This window comes from Triturus cristatus, chromosome 9 (genome assembly GCF_964204655.1).
Source record: "Triturus cristatus chromosome 9, aTriCri1.1, whole genome shotgun sequence".
In the NCBI taxonomy this organism is placed as follows: domain Eukaryota; kingdom Metazoa; phylum Chordata; class Amphibia; order Caudata; family Salamandridae; genus Triturus; species Triturus cristatus.
Genome location: NC_140592.1, coordinates 510134913 through 510152792, shown reverse-complemented (window position 1 = coordinate 510152792; position 17880 = coordinate 510134913). Strand labels below are relative to the sequence as shown.

Here is a 17880-nt window from a genome sequence, read left to right as displayed (position 1 = left end):
GTACAGTATTACAAGAATGAGTCCATACCACCTTCTAAAATCCAGTCTCAAGAACAGGAAGCACACCAAAAATTTAGTGGCTGCGACACTAAAGATGAGAAAGAAAATGATGAGGTTTATTTGCAGAATTCGGTCTTCCTGCCTGAACATTAGTATCTGTAATACAATCTAACTTATCCTTTTCAGGGAAACCCCGATAGGCTATGGGATTCAAGGAACAGGTGTCCGCATGATATAGCCTTTAGTAAAAGTACTCCCCGTCTAGATAGTATATATAGCTACACAGTGAGAGGAATCGCATACGAGGTCTGTACATCCTGAAATCCTCAAGGTCGCTGCTCTTTAACTAATTACAACATCTATTAGTACACAATGTATTCTAGGTAACCAGCGTCCTCACTTTCCAGTACATTTCCATTGTCCTAGGTAGAATTTAGCAACATCCAGCTCTACTCACACACTTTGAATTGGATACATTAGGTTGTCCTTGAGTGTCCCTTCTCCACCATGAGAACTAGTCTCCCACCGCTTTAACGCGTTTTCTTCTTGCAAAGAAATTCCTCCCATACCTTACGATTGTAGGTTCATATCGTTACAAAACAAACATTACCTTGCTCTAACTACCGAAGCCTTATATCTGCACCTGCAGAGGAGAGAACATTCAAGCTAAACAATTCCCATATGAAAGTTAAACATTGAAATTCAGAAGCTTCAGGCCTTGAATTTAGGACAGCAGTTAAAATGAGCTTGACCTTTGAATATATATGTGCATGCACATTCACAATTAATACACAAATGAAATATTATGCAAGTTACATTATTAAACAGTCTTATAACTATGAACGAGAAATACATTTCTGGTCAACATTAGTATACACACGTTAAATAATCCTACTAAGTTTTATCATAGAGTATTTCAGCAATGCATTTGAAATCCCTCTTGTTTATTAGGAAATGAGAATACATCAAAAAAAGAAATGTTAATCTACATAAATCAACATACATAAGTGATGTTTAAGGGTGGAGCCAAATCAAGCTGGTCCACCCTTTATCCACTTCCCCTTCGTTCTTGTCATCAAGCCCACCCCCCAATAGGCCCCTTCCTCTAGGCTTCACCTCAATAGATGTCCCCCCTAATATCCACCTTGAGTTTCTCCCTATTAGACCCACGTCCTCCTTCCTCCCCGTCGTTAGTCCCACACCCCAGTATCCATCTCCCCACTACTGTCAATGATCTGTAGTAATTCTACAAGTGCTGCCTTGGGCATATCCTTAGACCCTGATGTTAATTATCTTCCCCTATTACACCCCTAGTCTTAATAAACAGCTGCATTTTTAGTGGCCAAAACTTACTTTTCTTTTTCCTTTCCAGGCCGATAGACTTATGTTTAATGCAAATTTCTTTTGGCCATAAAATTGTGTGTTGTAGAGCCTTGAATGTGGTTCAGCAACATCTGATTTTCTAGCTACCTAACTAGCCCTAGAGCTCATCTGTAGCATCACCTCTGTTGCAATGTTGTGACCAACTCAGCTCTTCAGTCACACCTCACGCTTTCCCTAAAAAATCACCAATGCCTTTGGTAATTGGGGCACCACTTGCCACTTTGTCAGTGTACTTTATACCTCATTAGAGAACCTTATGCTATTTTGGTACTGGAATCCATATACGCTTCTGCCAATGCACCTGATTCCCGAATTGCAGAACTCCTGCTATCCTAGTATCAATCAATCACATTTATAAAGCACGCTACTCACCCGTGAGGGTCTCAAGGCGCTGGGGGGGAGGGGGGGGGGGTCAGTGCTCAAAGAGCCAGGTCTTGAGCTGCCTCCTGAAGGAGAGGTGGTCAGGTATGGCGCGAAGGTTGCTGGGCAGAGAGTTCCAGGTCTTTGCTGCCAGGAAAGAGAAGGATCTTCCTCCGGCGGTGGCTTTGCGGATGCGAGGTACGGCTGCCAGGGCATGTCCGGTCGAGCGTAGGGTGCGCGGAGGAGTGTAGAAGGAGACGCGGTGGTTGATGAGTTTTGGTCCGAGGTTGTGAAGGGCTTTGTGTGCGTGGGTGAGGAGTCTGAAGGTGATCCTCTTGTTGATTGGGAGCCAGTGAAGTTTCTTCAAGTGTCCGGAGATGTGGTGGTGGCGGGGTACGTTCAGGATGAGTCGTGCGGCAGCGTTCTGGATCCGTTGAAGTTTCCTCTGCAGCTTGATGGTGATGCCGGCGTACAGAGTGTTCCCGTAGTCCAAGCGACTGGTGACGAGGGCGTGGGTGACGGTCTATCTGGTATCGGTGGGGATCCAGCGGAAGATCTTGCGGAGCATGCGGAGGGTGTTGAAGCATGCCGAGGTCACCGAGTTGACCTGTCTGGACATGGAGAGGGATGAGTCCAGGATGAAGCCGAGGTTGCGTGCGTGGTCGGTGGGTTGGGGAGTGCTGCCTAGGGCGGGAGGCCACCAGGAGTCGTCCCAGGCGGAGGGTGTAGGGCCGAGGATGAGAACCTCCGTCTTCTCTGTGTTCAGTTTCAGCCTGCTGTCTGTCATCCAGTTCGCTACTTCCTTCATGCCTTCGTGTAGTCTGGTCCTTGCTGAGGTGGGGTTGTTGGTGAGGGATAAGATGAGCTGGGTGTCGTCGGCGTAGGATATGAGGTCGAGTCCGTGTTTTCGTGCGATGTTCGCCAGGGGGGTCATGTATATGTTGAAGAGGGTGGGGCTGAGGGAGGATCCTTGGGGGACGCCGCAAATGATCTCCGTGGCTGTAGATCTGAAGGGGGGAAGGCGGACTCTCTAAGTTCTTCCGGAGAGGAAGGAGATGATCCATTCCAGGGCCTTGCCTCTGATGCCGGCGTTGCTGAGGCGGTGTATCAGGGTACGGTGGCAGACCGTGTCGAAGGCTGCAGAGAGGTCCAGGAGTATGTCCTAGTACATATTCCAAACAGCTCAGTTAATGTATCTCCTTCTTGATCCAGGTGTAGAAAATTACTGTTTGTGGCAAGAGACAGTTGAGTGCATTGTTAGCTTTGCCAATTTTTTCTGTCCCTTCCTGTTGATTCAATCATATTTTAGAATAGAGAAACATGATAAGTTACCACAACGTAGATTCTGTCTCGTAAATTAGTGCATATGTCACATCAATGCCACTGCTACACAGGACACCGTTGGGGTACCCTCTTCAAGCATGCCCGTATTTGCTACACTGTCAGTTTTTTTTTCTTGAGGCACTGCAGTGTTCACATCCTGCTTATTCTTGGATTTATCCTTAACATAACATTATTTCATTCCCGGGGCGCTGTATAGGGTTAAAGGTAAAGATAGTTAACAAATAATTGAAGGGATAGTTGGAATAATTGAAGAGATCGTTGGATCTGGGAAAAGAGGTGGACTGTTACTGCATCATGATGTAGTGTACTTTAAAGAGATGTATCTTCAGTTCTTTCCTATATTTTAGCAAGATTAGGGAATCCTGCATGGATATACGGATGTTTTCCAGGTCATGGTGCAGATATGGAGAAGGCCTATGGCATTGGTTTTTCGGTTTTACACTACTGATGGCGTACGGGCAGCACGTGTGCCTGAAGCCACCACAGACTGTGGGCTTGTAAGCCACAAAGACCGAAGCCGTGCTTGCTCATGATGGCTTTGTAAATGATTCAACTGGTTTTGAAGGTGGGCAGGCTGACCTAGAGAGCCAGTGGGTTTTCATCTAGAAGGGGTATTGTGGTCATGGTTTTTCAAGCTATGAATATTTTTTTTGTGCTGCGTTTAAGATGGACTTAAGGATGGCCAGTGTGGAGTCTGGAAGGCCACGGAGCAGGACATTGCCATCATCCAGGTGCAAGAGTGTGAGGGCTTGACTAGCATTTCTGAAGCAACAGTTTTACGTTCTTTCTTAAAAGAGCTGCTAGTAGGCAGTCTTTATTTTTTTTTCTTCTTGAAAATATGTTCCTTCACAAAAATCAGGAATTCAGCCTTGTGGGATTGACCATAAGGCGGATTCTGAACATGTTGGTCTGGCTAGGGTGCAGGCAGTGGTTGAGGCTTAGGGTTTCTGGAATGGAGGAGAATGACTTAGAGTTGGGTATTAGCAGCTGATAGTTAGATTTTGATGGTGTTGTCAGGGGAGCCTAAAGTCTTCACATAGATGTTGAAGAAGACTGGGGGGATAAGATGGAATCTTGTTGTACGCCACAGGCAATATGGATCTTCTTGGACATGGCGGTGCTCAAGTAAACGGACTGGTGTTGGTTGCTGAGGGAGGAGAATTGGTGAAGAACATTGCCAGTGCATACCTTTTCAGACTTCAGGGTGTGGATGAGTGGTCCAACAATATCAGGAGATGGCTCTTTTTCTTTTGTGGTTAAGGCTGTGCTCTAGGGTATGCAATGTATCAGTCTCTGTGCTGAATCATGAATTAAGTACAAATAACCATGTGGTCCTAAAGACAATTGCAATACTCAGTTTTGCAATACAGGCGAGCGGGAAAAGACAATTTGCACAGATCACACTTAGTACAGTTTTTTAATTGTTTCAAACTGAATTTAATATTTTATATTTCAAGCTCATGTATAACACATACATTATTCTATGTTCGAGTTGCTCCGAAATAGGTGGGAAAAGAAGTGTTTATAGAGGTACTCATTTGCGTAGTGATTAGAAAGAAGTAAAAGACACAGTAAAAAAATAGTCTGCATAATTCTTCCTAGATAATATCCATTGCTATGAGAGAGACATTCACATTAGCAAATTTCAAAACGGCCTGTCTGAGAAATTCTTAACCAACTATAGTCTTCCTTGTTCGGAGTAATGATGACTGAATCGAAGTTCACCACTTATAGGGAAAAATCTATACATTCAATCCAAGCTTTTATTGCTGTCGACGTTTTGACCTGACTGTTGCATGAGGTAAGCTAAACCCTCGCATACGGGTCTTCATCAGGACTTTGATGGGGGTGATGTGTATAGGGCAACCTAAAACTGTGCTGCCGCTCTGTAGGCTGTGGGAAGGTGTTCAATCCTGATGCACCCTTCTCGCTCTTGGAGAAACTCTCTAGTAGGATCTCCTCATGGTTTGTCCGTTTCACGAGTAAGTTGGATGATTTACTATCAATACAAATCAAGGCTGCGACAAGCATGCCTTCGCCTTTTTCACAATGTTGAAATTGACGTGAACAATGGAAATGAATTCCAAAATGTTCGTGTGCGATAACTCTCCTTGTTAGTCACTTGATCTGGAGAACAAGGAGATAAGCAGATTCTACTATCTAATGTTATTATCTCTCTCATAGTAATGGATATTATCTAAGAAGAATTATGCAGACTATATTTTTTACTGCCTTTTCCTTTTTTTCTAATCACTGCGCACATGAGCACCTTTATAAACACTTCTTTTCCCATTTATTTCGGAGCAACTCGAATGTTGAATAATGTATATGTTCTACATGAATTTGAAATATAAAATATAAAATTCTGTTTGAATCACTTAAAAAACAGCGCTAAGTGTGATCTGTGCAAATTGTCTTTTACCGCTCGTTTGTATTGTAAAACTGAGTATTACAATTGCCTTAGGACCACACGTGTGATATAAAGCTTGAACAACCAAATGGCAAAGTGAGATCTTGGGTACGTAACTCACCTAATATGATTCACCAGAAGACAGTACGCCATGGACAGACTTTGTGTTTCACCCTGCCCTGGAGGTTGACGTTGAATTGCCATCAATCAGATTTTTGCCAAAAGTGTGATCCTTCTAGGCAGGTCCTCTCTGCTTATCTCAATGTGTACTGACGGTCTTGTGATCTTTCCCCCTTCCTTTTTGTCTTGTGCAACCCTTACTTCTCTTCCTTTCTTTCTTCGCTTTGTGGCACGCTAAACCATGACATGTTATATTTATGCCCTGAATGCTGTTCCCCTGTGGTTCTTAAACTGTGGTCCAGGGACTGCTAGGGGTCCGCAAAGCCTTCTCAGGGGGTCGAGACTACTTAGAAAATGAAATAATATTAACAAAGTAATCAAGTGTATATAAATAAAGAAGCGAAATGCACAGTTGAAAACTTTAAAACATTATTTAAATTTGAAGGAATTTAAAATTGAAGGCTATACATCAAATTGGTATCCTCAGATTCCTTTGTGGGAGCAGTGCAAGGGCATCAAACATAATATAGTACAGCCGCCGTCCGTGCAGGTAACAACGGTGGGGCAGTGGGGCTGGAAAAGGGGGGATTTCGAGGGACGATGCAGAGGGGAAATTAAATAAATAATTGATATTCCCTTGGCATCGTCCCTTGAAATCCCCCCTTACCCGGCCCCACCGCTGTTAGCTGCACGGACCGCGGCTGATATAGTATGGATGGAGAGTGGCCTCAATTGAATTTTAAAAAGCTACAACCTTCCTATTATAATTACAACTTTTTATTTTTTTATTGTTAAGATTTGTTTGTGAATTAAATGCTTCATTGTTTATATATTTGTTTGATGAATGCCCTTTTCTGTATTTGTTGTGTATTGTTTGTGGGTCAAATCTCTGAAAATGCTTAGACCAGTGTTTCCGACTTCCAGTAATGACTCAGTGGGGGTCCACGAACTCCAATAATTATTCATTGGGAGGTTCCTGGGTTCCAGTAATGATTAAAGGGGGGTGGGGTCCACGGAAGTCAAAAGATTAAGAACCACTGCTGTTCATGATTGATGTAGTTTAACATTTTAATAAAGATATTCAAACAGACCCAGACTGGACCAATATTATAAAGAGCGCTGTCCATGCCAGAAGAGGTGACTGTTGTCCTGGTTTCCTTCCACAGACGAACATCCCCTTTCTGCAGAACGTGCTGAGCAATGACCAGTTTTTGCACGGCACCGTGGACACCCAGTTCATTGATGAGAACCCAGACCTCTTTAACCTGCGGCCGGGCCAGAACCGAGCCCAAAAGCTGCTTCACTACCTGGGTAAGTTCATGCGTTGTCGCTCTGTCCTCTCCACGAGGATTGCGGTCTTTGCTCCGCTCATGGCTTTTTCTGTTACTTCAACTGTTACTTCTGTGGAGAAATCTATTGCAGAAACCATGTCTGCTACTTGAGCATTGGCAGGCATTTTCTGCTGTCTGGCTTTAATAGCATATTTGACAAGGAAAAAGCATTGTATGCGTCTAAATGTCCCAATTTCGTTGCTACTTCAATTATGAAGCTAGTTGCGAATACCAACAGCCTCCAGAGGGGTTTTCAATGGAGACGTTTCCCTTTACCTCTGCCTTATGCATCAAAGTTTGTAACGATCATAAAACGTGCCCTCGCTGCAAAGGATGAAACTAAATGGACCCGACTGCCCTCCAGATATTACCGATTAGTCTCTGAACTGCTTTCGCTCTTCAGTCTACACCACCAATCACTGATCCGTAGACCTTTCCAGCATCCAAACACCCACTGACTATTGAGCCACGTCCCATTCGAGAGAACGGCCACCAAGTATTGATTCTAGCACTCTCAAGATATAATGCCATCTGTAATAGAACCTCCATGTCTCAGCAGTCGATACCACCAATCACTGAACCTGAGCTCTCCCCAGATTCCAAACACTACCCGCTAATCATTGATCCACGACTAAACAGAATGGTCTCCACATACTGATCCGAGCACTGTCAAGGTATCACTCCATCGCTGGTATTCACTCCATCACTGTACAGTCAATACCACCAATCACTGGCACATAGTCAACCCCATCTTCCAAACCACACACACCAGTTACATACCCACGCTCCATTCAAGAGAATAGGCACCAATTACTGATACTATCACACTCAAGCTATCACCCGTAAACCGCCAGTACTGTAGAGTCAATACACCAGTGACTGATAGTCCCCTGCAGCTTACAAACATGCTAGTTCCTGACACACATCCCACTCGAGAGATGGCCCACCAATGGTGGATCCCAATACCTTCCAAATATCATTCATCAGTCACTCAACTGCATCTGTTTGTTACTTCTGCCATTCATTGAGCTGTAGCCTGGCTCAGTTTCCAAACAAAACCCACCATTTATTGGCCAGCATCCCATTCGAGAGGCCACCCTCCAGTCACTGATCCACCACTCTCCTGATATCATCCACCATTCACTCAATATCATGGGTCTGCATAGACAGTGCTAGCAGTCACTGATCTCTGACCCTGCTCTGCTTCCATTCACTAGGCACCAGTTAACAAGCACTACCCTACTGCATCAGTTGCTTAGCACAGCCCTCTCTATGTTATCTGTTATGCATTTAACCCTCACAATTAGTAGTACAAATGACTGAGCTGTGGCTCTGTTTAGCTTCCGAAAGATAATCACCCATCACTGGCCACGTCTCTCTCCCTGTCTAAAGAAATCTACCCATCCATGAGCCTGTCTTCATAATTTACCAACACATTTTGTAATTGCCTGTCTGTCTGTCCTCCAGACAATATATATCCATTACTGTGATCCCAACCCACTCTCTCTATCCCCTCCACGCACTAACCACAATAAACAACCCACTCTTAAAGTGTATGGCGAATGTATGGGTGGCAGTACTTACAGATACACCGATTTAAACTTTCTCTAAAATTGTCATGTGCATGCCCTTAAGAGTTGAACCTTTGGCCGACACTGCCCAGTGCATGCAGCCCTCAGCCAGAGTGACTTGTGGATTCCTGGAGTGAGAATGGCTAAGAATGGACTGGGTGGTAACATTGCTCTTGTATCGGTTCAACTATAGTGTTTTTATGGCGATAGTCATGTGCCGTAAATAAGCTGTTAAAGTATTGTTATTAGCATATGGTATAAATTAGCTTTTACCGCACTGAAGGTGAGTCCAGTGTTCATTTAATTTCAGTCACCTAGCTGCGGTTGATGGCCAACCATCGAGTGACGAAGTCCATTTTGTTATTAGTTTTTAGAAGGTGGACTTTTGTCATTAGTTTGGCCCTTTAGCTCTTTCATACTCTAGGTACCAATTGCATACATTTCTGGGATTTCCACTGGCAGGCCGTGTGTGGTTGCGAGTGCATGGTGCTGGGGCCCAAATTGGGATCCAACTGTGTGGTTCCTTTGCCTACACAGCCAGCCTTCTCTAACTATCCATGTTTTTCTAGGTCACGTGATGGTGAATGGCGCACCTACCCCCATCCCAGTGAAGGCCAAGCCATCCTCAATTGATCCCGCTATCCCACCTATCCCGCTAGGTAAGTGCATGCTTGGTTGCTAAAAAAGGGCCTCTTGTGGGGAGAGTGGTTGGTTATTTTGATTCAATGCGTGTTTCTCACAATAGCTTCGGTAAGCAAACCTAAAAGAAGGTATAAGGATATGGCAAGGGTATAAAGACAAGATGTCCTTTCAGGAATGGGGTGCGAGATCAGAGTAGGCATGAGTTAAAGGTTGGGAGTGTGCGCTTCTATGTGGAGCGAAGATAATAAAGTGGGTGGGGGGGGGGGGGGGAGTTAGGGTCCTATATGTAACTAGGAGCCCTCATTGTTGGAAATAGTCCTTTAAGGGGCAATCATCTTTGCAGTAAGCATCTTGCTACTAATCTGTTTTTCCTTAAAAGAAGTATTTTAATATGGTGTGGTAACATTTGCTTTGGGATGTCATACTACCTTAGTGTTGGAGGCTACACTTGACATTAAAGGTTTTTCTCGGTGGATAGTCCTCTGTATTTACATCTTCTGTGCACTGACCAAGAATTAGCCCCTGGATGGTCTGAGAATCAAGGGCTAAGCCTGCTACCAGTAGCGTTAAGAGTGCCTGTCCTTGATACCTGCCGGGCTGTGATTTGGCATCTGTAAATATGTTCACTGAACACTATTGCCTTGATGGCCAAATGTGGAGAGAAGGACACTGTGCCCTCTAACTTCTGCAAGCCTTTTTGGTATTAGTCCACTTCATGGACCCTTCATCTTTTGCGGTAAGCGGGGGTGCTGCTATTCTAAGGTGAGAAATCTGTGGTTAGATCTATCCTTCAGTAACACTCCTTCTGGTATGAAGTCAGCACGGATCTGCTTGGTGCTACCTAGTGGCACACTGGAGCACTGCTCCAAAAAATCTCCGGATCCAGTCTGGCATCTGGGGGGGGGGATATTCTAGGGCGAGGAGTCTGGGGTTAGAGTATCCACCAGAAGGAGTGTTACCGAAGGTAAATAACTTGTAAATTTAGTTTCCTCTGCTTTGGTAATTGGTAACAGTTGAAGTTCCTTTTCTACAGCTCTGCTTTACAAAGAGACAGGACTTTGTAGGATACATGCTAATACAGTTGATCAGAGTGCCAGCATGTCCCCTTGAAAGATGAACATTTCTACAATACTAGCTAATATGAACATTCTCAAATGAAAATAGTTGCAGTAATTAATAAACGTACTCTAGAAGCAGGTGTATAATCTGCCAATGCAGAATGTTGCAATATTGCTTGCACAGCTTCCGGAGATGGTTGTGAGCACGGGGCCAGTCACGAGGAGAGGTTCCCATGTTTTTATTCTATTCTTGCACTGAAGTCATAAGAAATGGAGATAGCTAGGAACAAGGGTTTCTTTTCTTTCATTGTCTTCTTATGCAGTGAAACAAAAGAGCAATATCAGCTAAACCACTTCGTTTAGTATTTTCTACCCAACCAGCACCACAAATCCTGCCACTTGATATAACAGTCTGGCATCATGTGTCGTATGTTTCTAATGGATACTTCTACCTGCAGATTCTTCACCTGTTAAATAATCCCCAGCATCAAAGTGGATCCAGAAACCTCAAAGCTCTCACGTCTCCTGCGGGGGGGGGTACTCTCCTTGTGTCAATGCCGAAAGGGGGCATGAGTGACCTCACCAAAGCTGTATAGCACGCAACTCTGCGCAAAGCTGTCAATCCTCTTTTTTTTTCTGTGTGTTCGCCAAAGTTCTAGAGCTCACTCTTCAGAGTTGAGTTTTTCTCACAGAAAATGTCCTTCGTGCAGTACAGGTCAAATGTCAATTTATGACCTCCTCGCTATTGGTCTCTGGTGCCTTGGCTTGGATCAAGAATTGCGCTTCTGTGAATCCTGTGAGGGCATGCACCAAAGAAGGGGCCAAGCTGTTCATGTCTCGCTCCAAGGACGACAGGCGAAGCCGTCTACTTTTGAGACATTGTTCCATGTTCCCTACTTAACATTCTTCAGGTGCGAAGTACAAAAAACTCAAGAAGCAAAAAGTAAGTCGTTCAGATGCTCTCCTATTCCCACAGGTTCTTCATCCTCTAAGCCATAGTTGGTAGTCATGGAGCCAGTACAACTTTTTCGAGCAGCCCACACCAGTGACTCAACTGAAACCGGCCTTGAAGCCACCTCTATCTATACCAGCTCCACTGTTTACCTTTCCGGGCCTGTGTGCGGAGACTGATACAGACTCTTCCTGGAACTCCTAGACTTGGCCATGGACCTGGCGAAGTTCCTCAACACCATGTATTCCAGCTCTACATGGGTGTCTGTGACATTTGGCGCACATTCAGGGCCAGTGGTGCTGTAACTTCTCACTGTTTGCACTGCTGGCCCTGGTGCTTAGCACAATACCACCTGCAACAACGCCCACTCCGGCCTTTGAACCGGATTTGAGGTACACAACAAGGCAGTCATCTATGCCATGGCCTGCACCACCAGCACTACCATGGTCTCCAGCTCTGGTCCCTTTATCCGTGCCACAGAACAGATCACAAAGGGAGGCGTAGGGGATCCTAAAGGAGGAGGAGGAGTATAGAATAAGGATGCATGACCTAGCTGGAATGCATTTAGGCCCGTTAGACATTTATACATCTGGAGGTGACGATGGGACTGAAGGCTATGATCTGCAAGGGGTGTCTTCCGCAAGTGGGTTAGACACTTGGCCTGAGATGGACTTTCCACTGGATCCCCTATTCCAGAGGTGATGTCTTTTTATACAATGGCCAAAGCAATGGAGGTGTTAGACCTTCAGATCCCCACTGTAGAGGCAACGACCGACATAATCACTGAGGTCCGCCTACCAACAACTCCTATGGCTAAATCATTAGTGCCCTTCAATGATGGCCTCCTGCACCCAGTGCTGGCAGCATTGTAAAACATTGTCTCCTGTGGTTAACAGACTGGTGGCTAGAAATTACCTCCCTGCTCCAGGCGATTCAGCATTTCTTTCTACCCACCCTTCGCCTGAAAATTAGCAATCAAGGTGTGTTCAGCAGATACTTTCTCGTCTGTCTCCCGAGACCGAAAGGCAAAATGTTTAGAGGCCTGGGGGAAGAAGCCTTTCTCTGCTGGCACTTAATTTCTAAATGCAAATTGCCTCCTAGCTTGCTACAACCACCCTTTAGGTACATGGCCCAGAGGATTGTGCCTCATGTCCTGAAGATATAAAGGTGCACTTCTAGGAAATAATCCAGGATTGACAGCAAGCCTTCGGCATATCATCAAGTCGGGCACTAGATAATGCATACTGTGGCCCAGGCTATGGGGACATGCTTGGCTGCACCCTTCCAGATTTCTATCCATATCAGGCTAATCTCATGGTCCTTCCAATCGATGGTTCACGCCTTTTTGGGGAAAAGGCAGGCTCTGCATTAGAGAAGTTCAATGCCAACAAGGCTGCAGCATGCTCCTTGGGATTGCAACTGCCACCTCCTGCGAGGGATTACCACCAGTTCAAGCATTTTATGGCTTTTCAAGAGACTTGTCTTTTCGCCAACGCCATGCCTACCAACCCTAGACCTACTTGCAGCTACTAAATCCCATCGCCTGGCAATATATGGGCAGAGGCAAGAGCCGAGGATCCGCCCAGCAACTCTCCTTCCCTGCACAACCAGGCAAGCAGACTGAGTTCACTTCCTCGGAGTCTGTGGTTGGCTGGTGTCCTTTCTTCTGGCCTAGTAGGCCATTACTTTGGACCAGTGCATCCTCCAAATTGTAGAAAGGGGTTACCCTCTTCCCTTCCTTCAGGTTCTGCGCACTATCCCTCATTCTCCTAGACCTCTCAGCAGCATTTGACACCGTGAATCACACGGTGCTAGTAAGGCGGCTGAGGGAGGTGGGGATTGGGGAATCGGCTCTGTCCCTTCTTTGATCATTTCCGGCCTCGAGGCAGCAGAGTATACATTGGGGAAAATCTGCAATCGGAATCATTTTGCATACCGTGTGGAGTGCCGCAGGGATCTGCACTGTCACCCACATTGTTCAATGTATACGTCGCTCCACTTGCTGCACTAATTAGAGTATGTTTTTTCATTGGTCTCTTATGCAGACGATTCACAGATAGTCATCACTGTATCCAAGCAGTTTGAGGCCACCGCTCTCAATTTCCATACCAGTTTGACTCAATATTATGAGATGGATGAGTCTCAATTATCTCAAGATCAATACTGATAAAACAGAGGTTATGGAATTTGGCAATGGGCCATCTATATGGAATTCTACATGGTGGCTGTCAGAGGCTGGTCAATGTCCGGTGCCGTCTAATAAATCCAAGAACCTTGGGGTCATTTTTGATGACCAACTCAATTTCTCTGGCTAGATTAATAGTAGAACGTCTTCCTGCTTCTTCGTACTGAAGCTTCTTAAGAAGATTTTTCCTTTCATTCCCCAAGATCTAAAGAAATCAGTAGGAGTTGCTCTCATCCTTTCACGAGTGGACTATTGCAATGCGCTCTTTATAGGCATTGACAAAGCACAGAGGTTAAAATTACAATCGATACAAAATGCCGCTGCTCGGCTTTTGTTAAATATTCCTAGAGGGCATCCCACTTCTGCGGCCATTAGGTCTTTGCACTGGCTTCCGATTCAGCAAAGGACAGAGTTCAAAGCCCTATGCTTGGTCCATAAGGCACCCTTTGGTGGAGGAGCCGCCGATCTGCAGAATCTCTTCTCTTGGTATATTCCCACTAGAAACCTTAGATCTACAGATGCAGGTTTCACATGTATCTCTAAAATTCGTAAAGCCAGATGAGGCGGCAGGAGTTTATCACATTGTGCAGCCAAGTTGTGGAATCAGCTGGCCATCTCCATGAAACTAATGTACAATAGGCTACACTTCAGGAAAGCACTAAAATCATGGCTGTTTCCATCTTTAAAAAATTTGTCATAACACCATGATTCCTCCTTGTTCTCACCTCCTAGCGCCAAGACGTCTCGGCATTCGAGCGCTTTACAAAACTATATCCTATCCTATCCTATCTCGCACTCGTTTTTCCCTCCAGACCACCGAACCATACTTCATCAAGAGGTGGCAGCACTACTACAGAAAGGAGCAATGGAGTTCATGCCAGAGCAGGAAAAGGGTCTGGTGTATTACGCATGTTGCTTCCCGGTGCTCAAGAAGGATAGTGGTCTACGTCGGGTACTAAACCTGAACTTGTTCCTCCAGAAAGAAAAGTTTAAGATGCTGACCCTGGCTCAGGTGTTACTGGTGTTGGAACTCTGAGACTTGATGGTGTCCAACCTGCAGGATTTGTACCTCAACATCCCAATTCTGCGGTCACACTGGAAGTACTACCAATTTGCAAAGCTCATCTTTGTTTTAACATCTTAATGATGAGTTTTCATGAAGGTGATTGCAGTGGTTGCAGCCCCTATCAGAAGGTTGGCCAGCCAAATCTCCCCGTACCTGAATGACTGTCTAAACAAAGCTGGATCACCAGAGATGGAGTCACGCCATCTGCAGTTAACAGTATCCCTGCTGTCGGACCTGGAATTTTCAATCACTGTGCCCAAATCTCGCCTGTGGCTATCCCAACTACTGTAGTCCATAGGATGAGTTCTGGACACCACCCTTCTCCACTCCTTCCTGCCTCAACAGAGGATTTTCAACATTAAGAAGATGGTTTCATCCTTCTAACACGGTAAGTGCCAGCTCTGAGGGTGCTGAGATTCCTAGGTCTTTTTGGCTTCCTGCATTCTTTTAGCCATGATCATGTTAGCACATGAGGGCCCTGCAATGGTGCCTTCATAGGTAGTTGCTACAGTACGGCAGAAACCTGTCGGACACCACCATAATCTCCTCCAGTCTTGGACAGAAGTGGTTTGGTAGGGGAAAAAGGTGAACAGGAATTGCAGGATGGCCTTTTCTCACCCTCCAACCCTGACTATGGTAGAGAAGGATGCTTACATCTCTGGGTGGGGAGATCATCTGAAAGATCTGTAGACCAGATGCCTGTGGTCTCAGAAGAACATGTTATTCATTTAAACCTTTTGGAACTCCAGGCGATTCAGCTGGACTCTGGGCTTTCTGCCCCTCCATCCAGGGTTGGTGTTAGATCTGTTAGAAACCCCAGATTGGAATACCACTAACCTGAATATCTGACCAGCAGGGGTGATGCACGAAGCTTGTTCCACTATTCCCCCTGGTGCTATCCCGCAAGAGCAACTTTAGAGCACTCTCCCGGGAGTTACCACACTGGGGAAAAGGGTAATGGGACAAAACAAGAAAAGCTTGCTGAAGACACCAAAAGGACACTGTTATGATCTGGAAGGAGCAGGGATGTCTGTCAAGGCCACCGTTTGTGTGTGCCCTAAAATAGGAAAGAAAAGAATGGAAATGCACCAGACGCCTCATAAGAATCACATTCAGCTATAAATGCATGCTATAGTTCAGGATATGTTGTACTCCCTACATACACTGCAGCAGTCCGCACCAAAAATAGGTTCAGACCTTTTTCTTGTTTAACACTAGATTAGAGAAATAATGTCACTGGGAGATACTCAAGCTAATCAGTGTATTCTTAGAGGGAGTATAACCAGAAATGTCTCGAGTTACAGCTATCCCTATAACGGGGCATAAGCCAGAGAAATGCTCTAACAACAAAAAATAAAGTATTCTAAATAAATCACTGCAAATTACTTAGCTCGGTTCCATAGCACACCGTTCCAGATTGAAATTCCAGCACGATGAAGATAATTCCAGCTCCAGCCACCCCGGGCGTAGTTCGCAAAGTAGCGCTACGCGTAGGTACGCAAAGTGCACTTCGCACTACGCGAGCTGTAGTTTTCTGCCGCTCGAGTAGATTTTTACTCGAGCGGCAGCTTTCTCAACGAGGACTGGTAGTTTCTCATCGCGAGCGGCAGCGAGCATACGCAACAATTCGCAATGAGAAACCTGACCTCCTCGCGTTGAGAATCTCGCCGGAGGTTTATTTTCCACCCTCGCGATCAGCAACTTGATGTTGCTGATCGCGAATGAGGAAAAAGTCTCGCCGGGATGTCATTTTGCTTGCTCGCGGTCGCCAACTTGCACTTGAGGACAACGAGCAAGCAAAAAATTACCGCTACGCGTGTTTGCACTGTGCCACGTGCAATTCGCGTAGAGCGAAGTAGCGCAAACTAAGCGAGTGTAGCGTAGTGCTTTGCCCAGGCTTACACAACAGTCTCCCACCTGCTCGTGACTCTCTGACGGGTAGCGGCAAACTGATTCAAGCAATGGTCTCCCAGCCGCACGTTCCTTTTGCTGGGGAAGAACAAAGAAGAGTTACGGTCTCCCAGCCGCTTGTATACTGACGGGCGGTGGGAATCGAATTAAAGCTGCTGTCTCCCAGCCGCACATTACTTTCGCTAGGGGAAGAGCAACAGGCTCCCAGCGCTCGTTATTCCGACGGGTGGTGGGAAACTAACAAAATATATGTTTAAAGAGCCAAAAGATATGTCGGATCCCTACGAATAAAATAGCATGGATATCAATGGCCATCCTTTGGCCGACTCAGCATAGAACAAACATTGGCATAGCCAATAGGTGTAGCTTTTGGGACCTTATAAGTATTTAGGTATGCAGCACAATATCCTTAGTGCAACTCATAAGGTCCCAAAGGCGAGACCTATTGGCTATGCCAATGCTTGTTATAGCTCCATTCACCCCGGGGCCTAATGGGACAACATATCACAGGAGAATAAAAACTCTAAGGATAAAAAGTAATAGCATAGACTGAAAGCACTGCTGGCAAACATCATCTGAACCACTCTGATTGCGGAAGTGGCAGGATTTCTTTGCTTTAGGGAGTTCACGCTGAAATAGCATAAAATTACTTCTGAATCCGACCCACAATTGTAAATGTAAGCTCATAAAAACATGGGCAGAAATACAGAATGTATTCATGCCCAAGACTAACATATAATCAATCAATCAATCATGACATTTGTATAGTGCGCTACTCACCCGGAAGGGTCTCAAGGCGCTGGGGGAGAGGGGTCCGTTACTGCTCGAAAAGCCAGGTCTTGAGTTGCTTCCTGAAGGAGAGGTGGTCCTGGGTTAGCCGAAGGTGGATGGGGAGGGAGTTCCATGTCTTGGCTGCCAGGTAGGAGAAGGATCTTCCTCCGGCGGTGGCTCTGCGGATGCGTGGGACGGCGGCGAGGGCGAGGCTGGTCGACCGTAGCTGGCGGGGGGCATGTAGAAGGTCAGGCGGCTGTTGAGGTACTTGGGGCCCAAGTCGTGGAGAGCCTTGTGTGCGTGGGTGAGGAGTCTGAACGTGATCCTCTTGCTGACGGGGAGCCAGTGCAGGTCTCTCAGGTGGCCGGTGATGTGGCTGTGTCGGGGGATGTCCAGGACGAGTCGTGCGGAGGCGTTCTGGATGCGTTGGAGTCTTTTCTGAAGTTTGGCTTTTCCGGCGTAGAGGGTGTTTCCGTAGTCCAGTCGGCTGGTGACGAGTGCCTGGGTAACCGTCTTCCTGGTTTCGGTGGGTATCCATCGGAAAATCTTTCGGCGCATGCGCAGGGTGTTTAAGCACGATGATGAGACGGCGTTGACTTGTCTGGTCATCGAGAGGGAGGAGTCCAGGATGAAGCCCAGGTAACGTGCGTGGTCCGTTGGCTTGGGGGTAGTGCCCAGGGCAGGGGGCCACCAGGAGTCTTCCCAGGCGGAGGGCGATGATCCCAGGATGAGGACTTCCGTCTTGTCTGAGTTCAGTTTCAGGCGGCTGTTCTTCA

General features: G+C 46.0%; 1 protein-coding gene across 4 annotated transcripts in view; it reads left to right on the top strand.

Moving 5' to 3' along the window:
- The window catches only part of PC (pyruvate carboxylase), a 2056240-nt gene that overhangs the window by 1834683 nt on the left and 203677 nt on the right, over positions 1-17880 (top strand). For all 4 annotated transcript variants that reach the window (XM_085625491.1, XM_085625492.1, XM_085625493.1 and 1 more), the window contains 2 exons: positions 6784-6928; positions 9089-9178. In XM_085625491.1, the coding sequence (XP_085481617.1) occupies positions 6784-6928; positions 9089-9178 (235 nt within the window). The remainder of the gene's footprint in view (positions 1-6783; positions 6929-9088; positions 9179-17880) is intronic.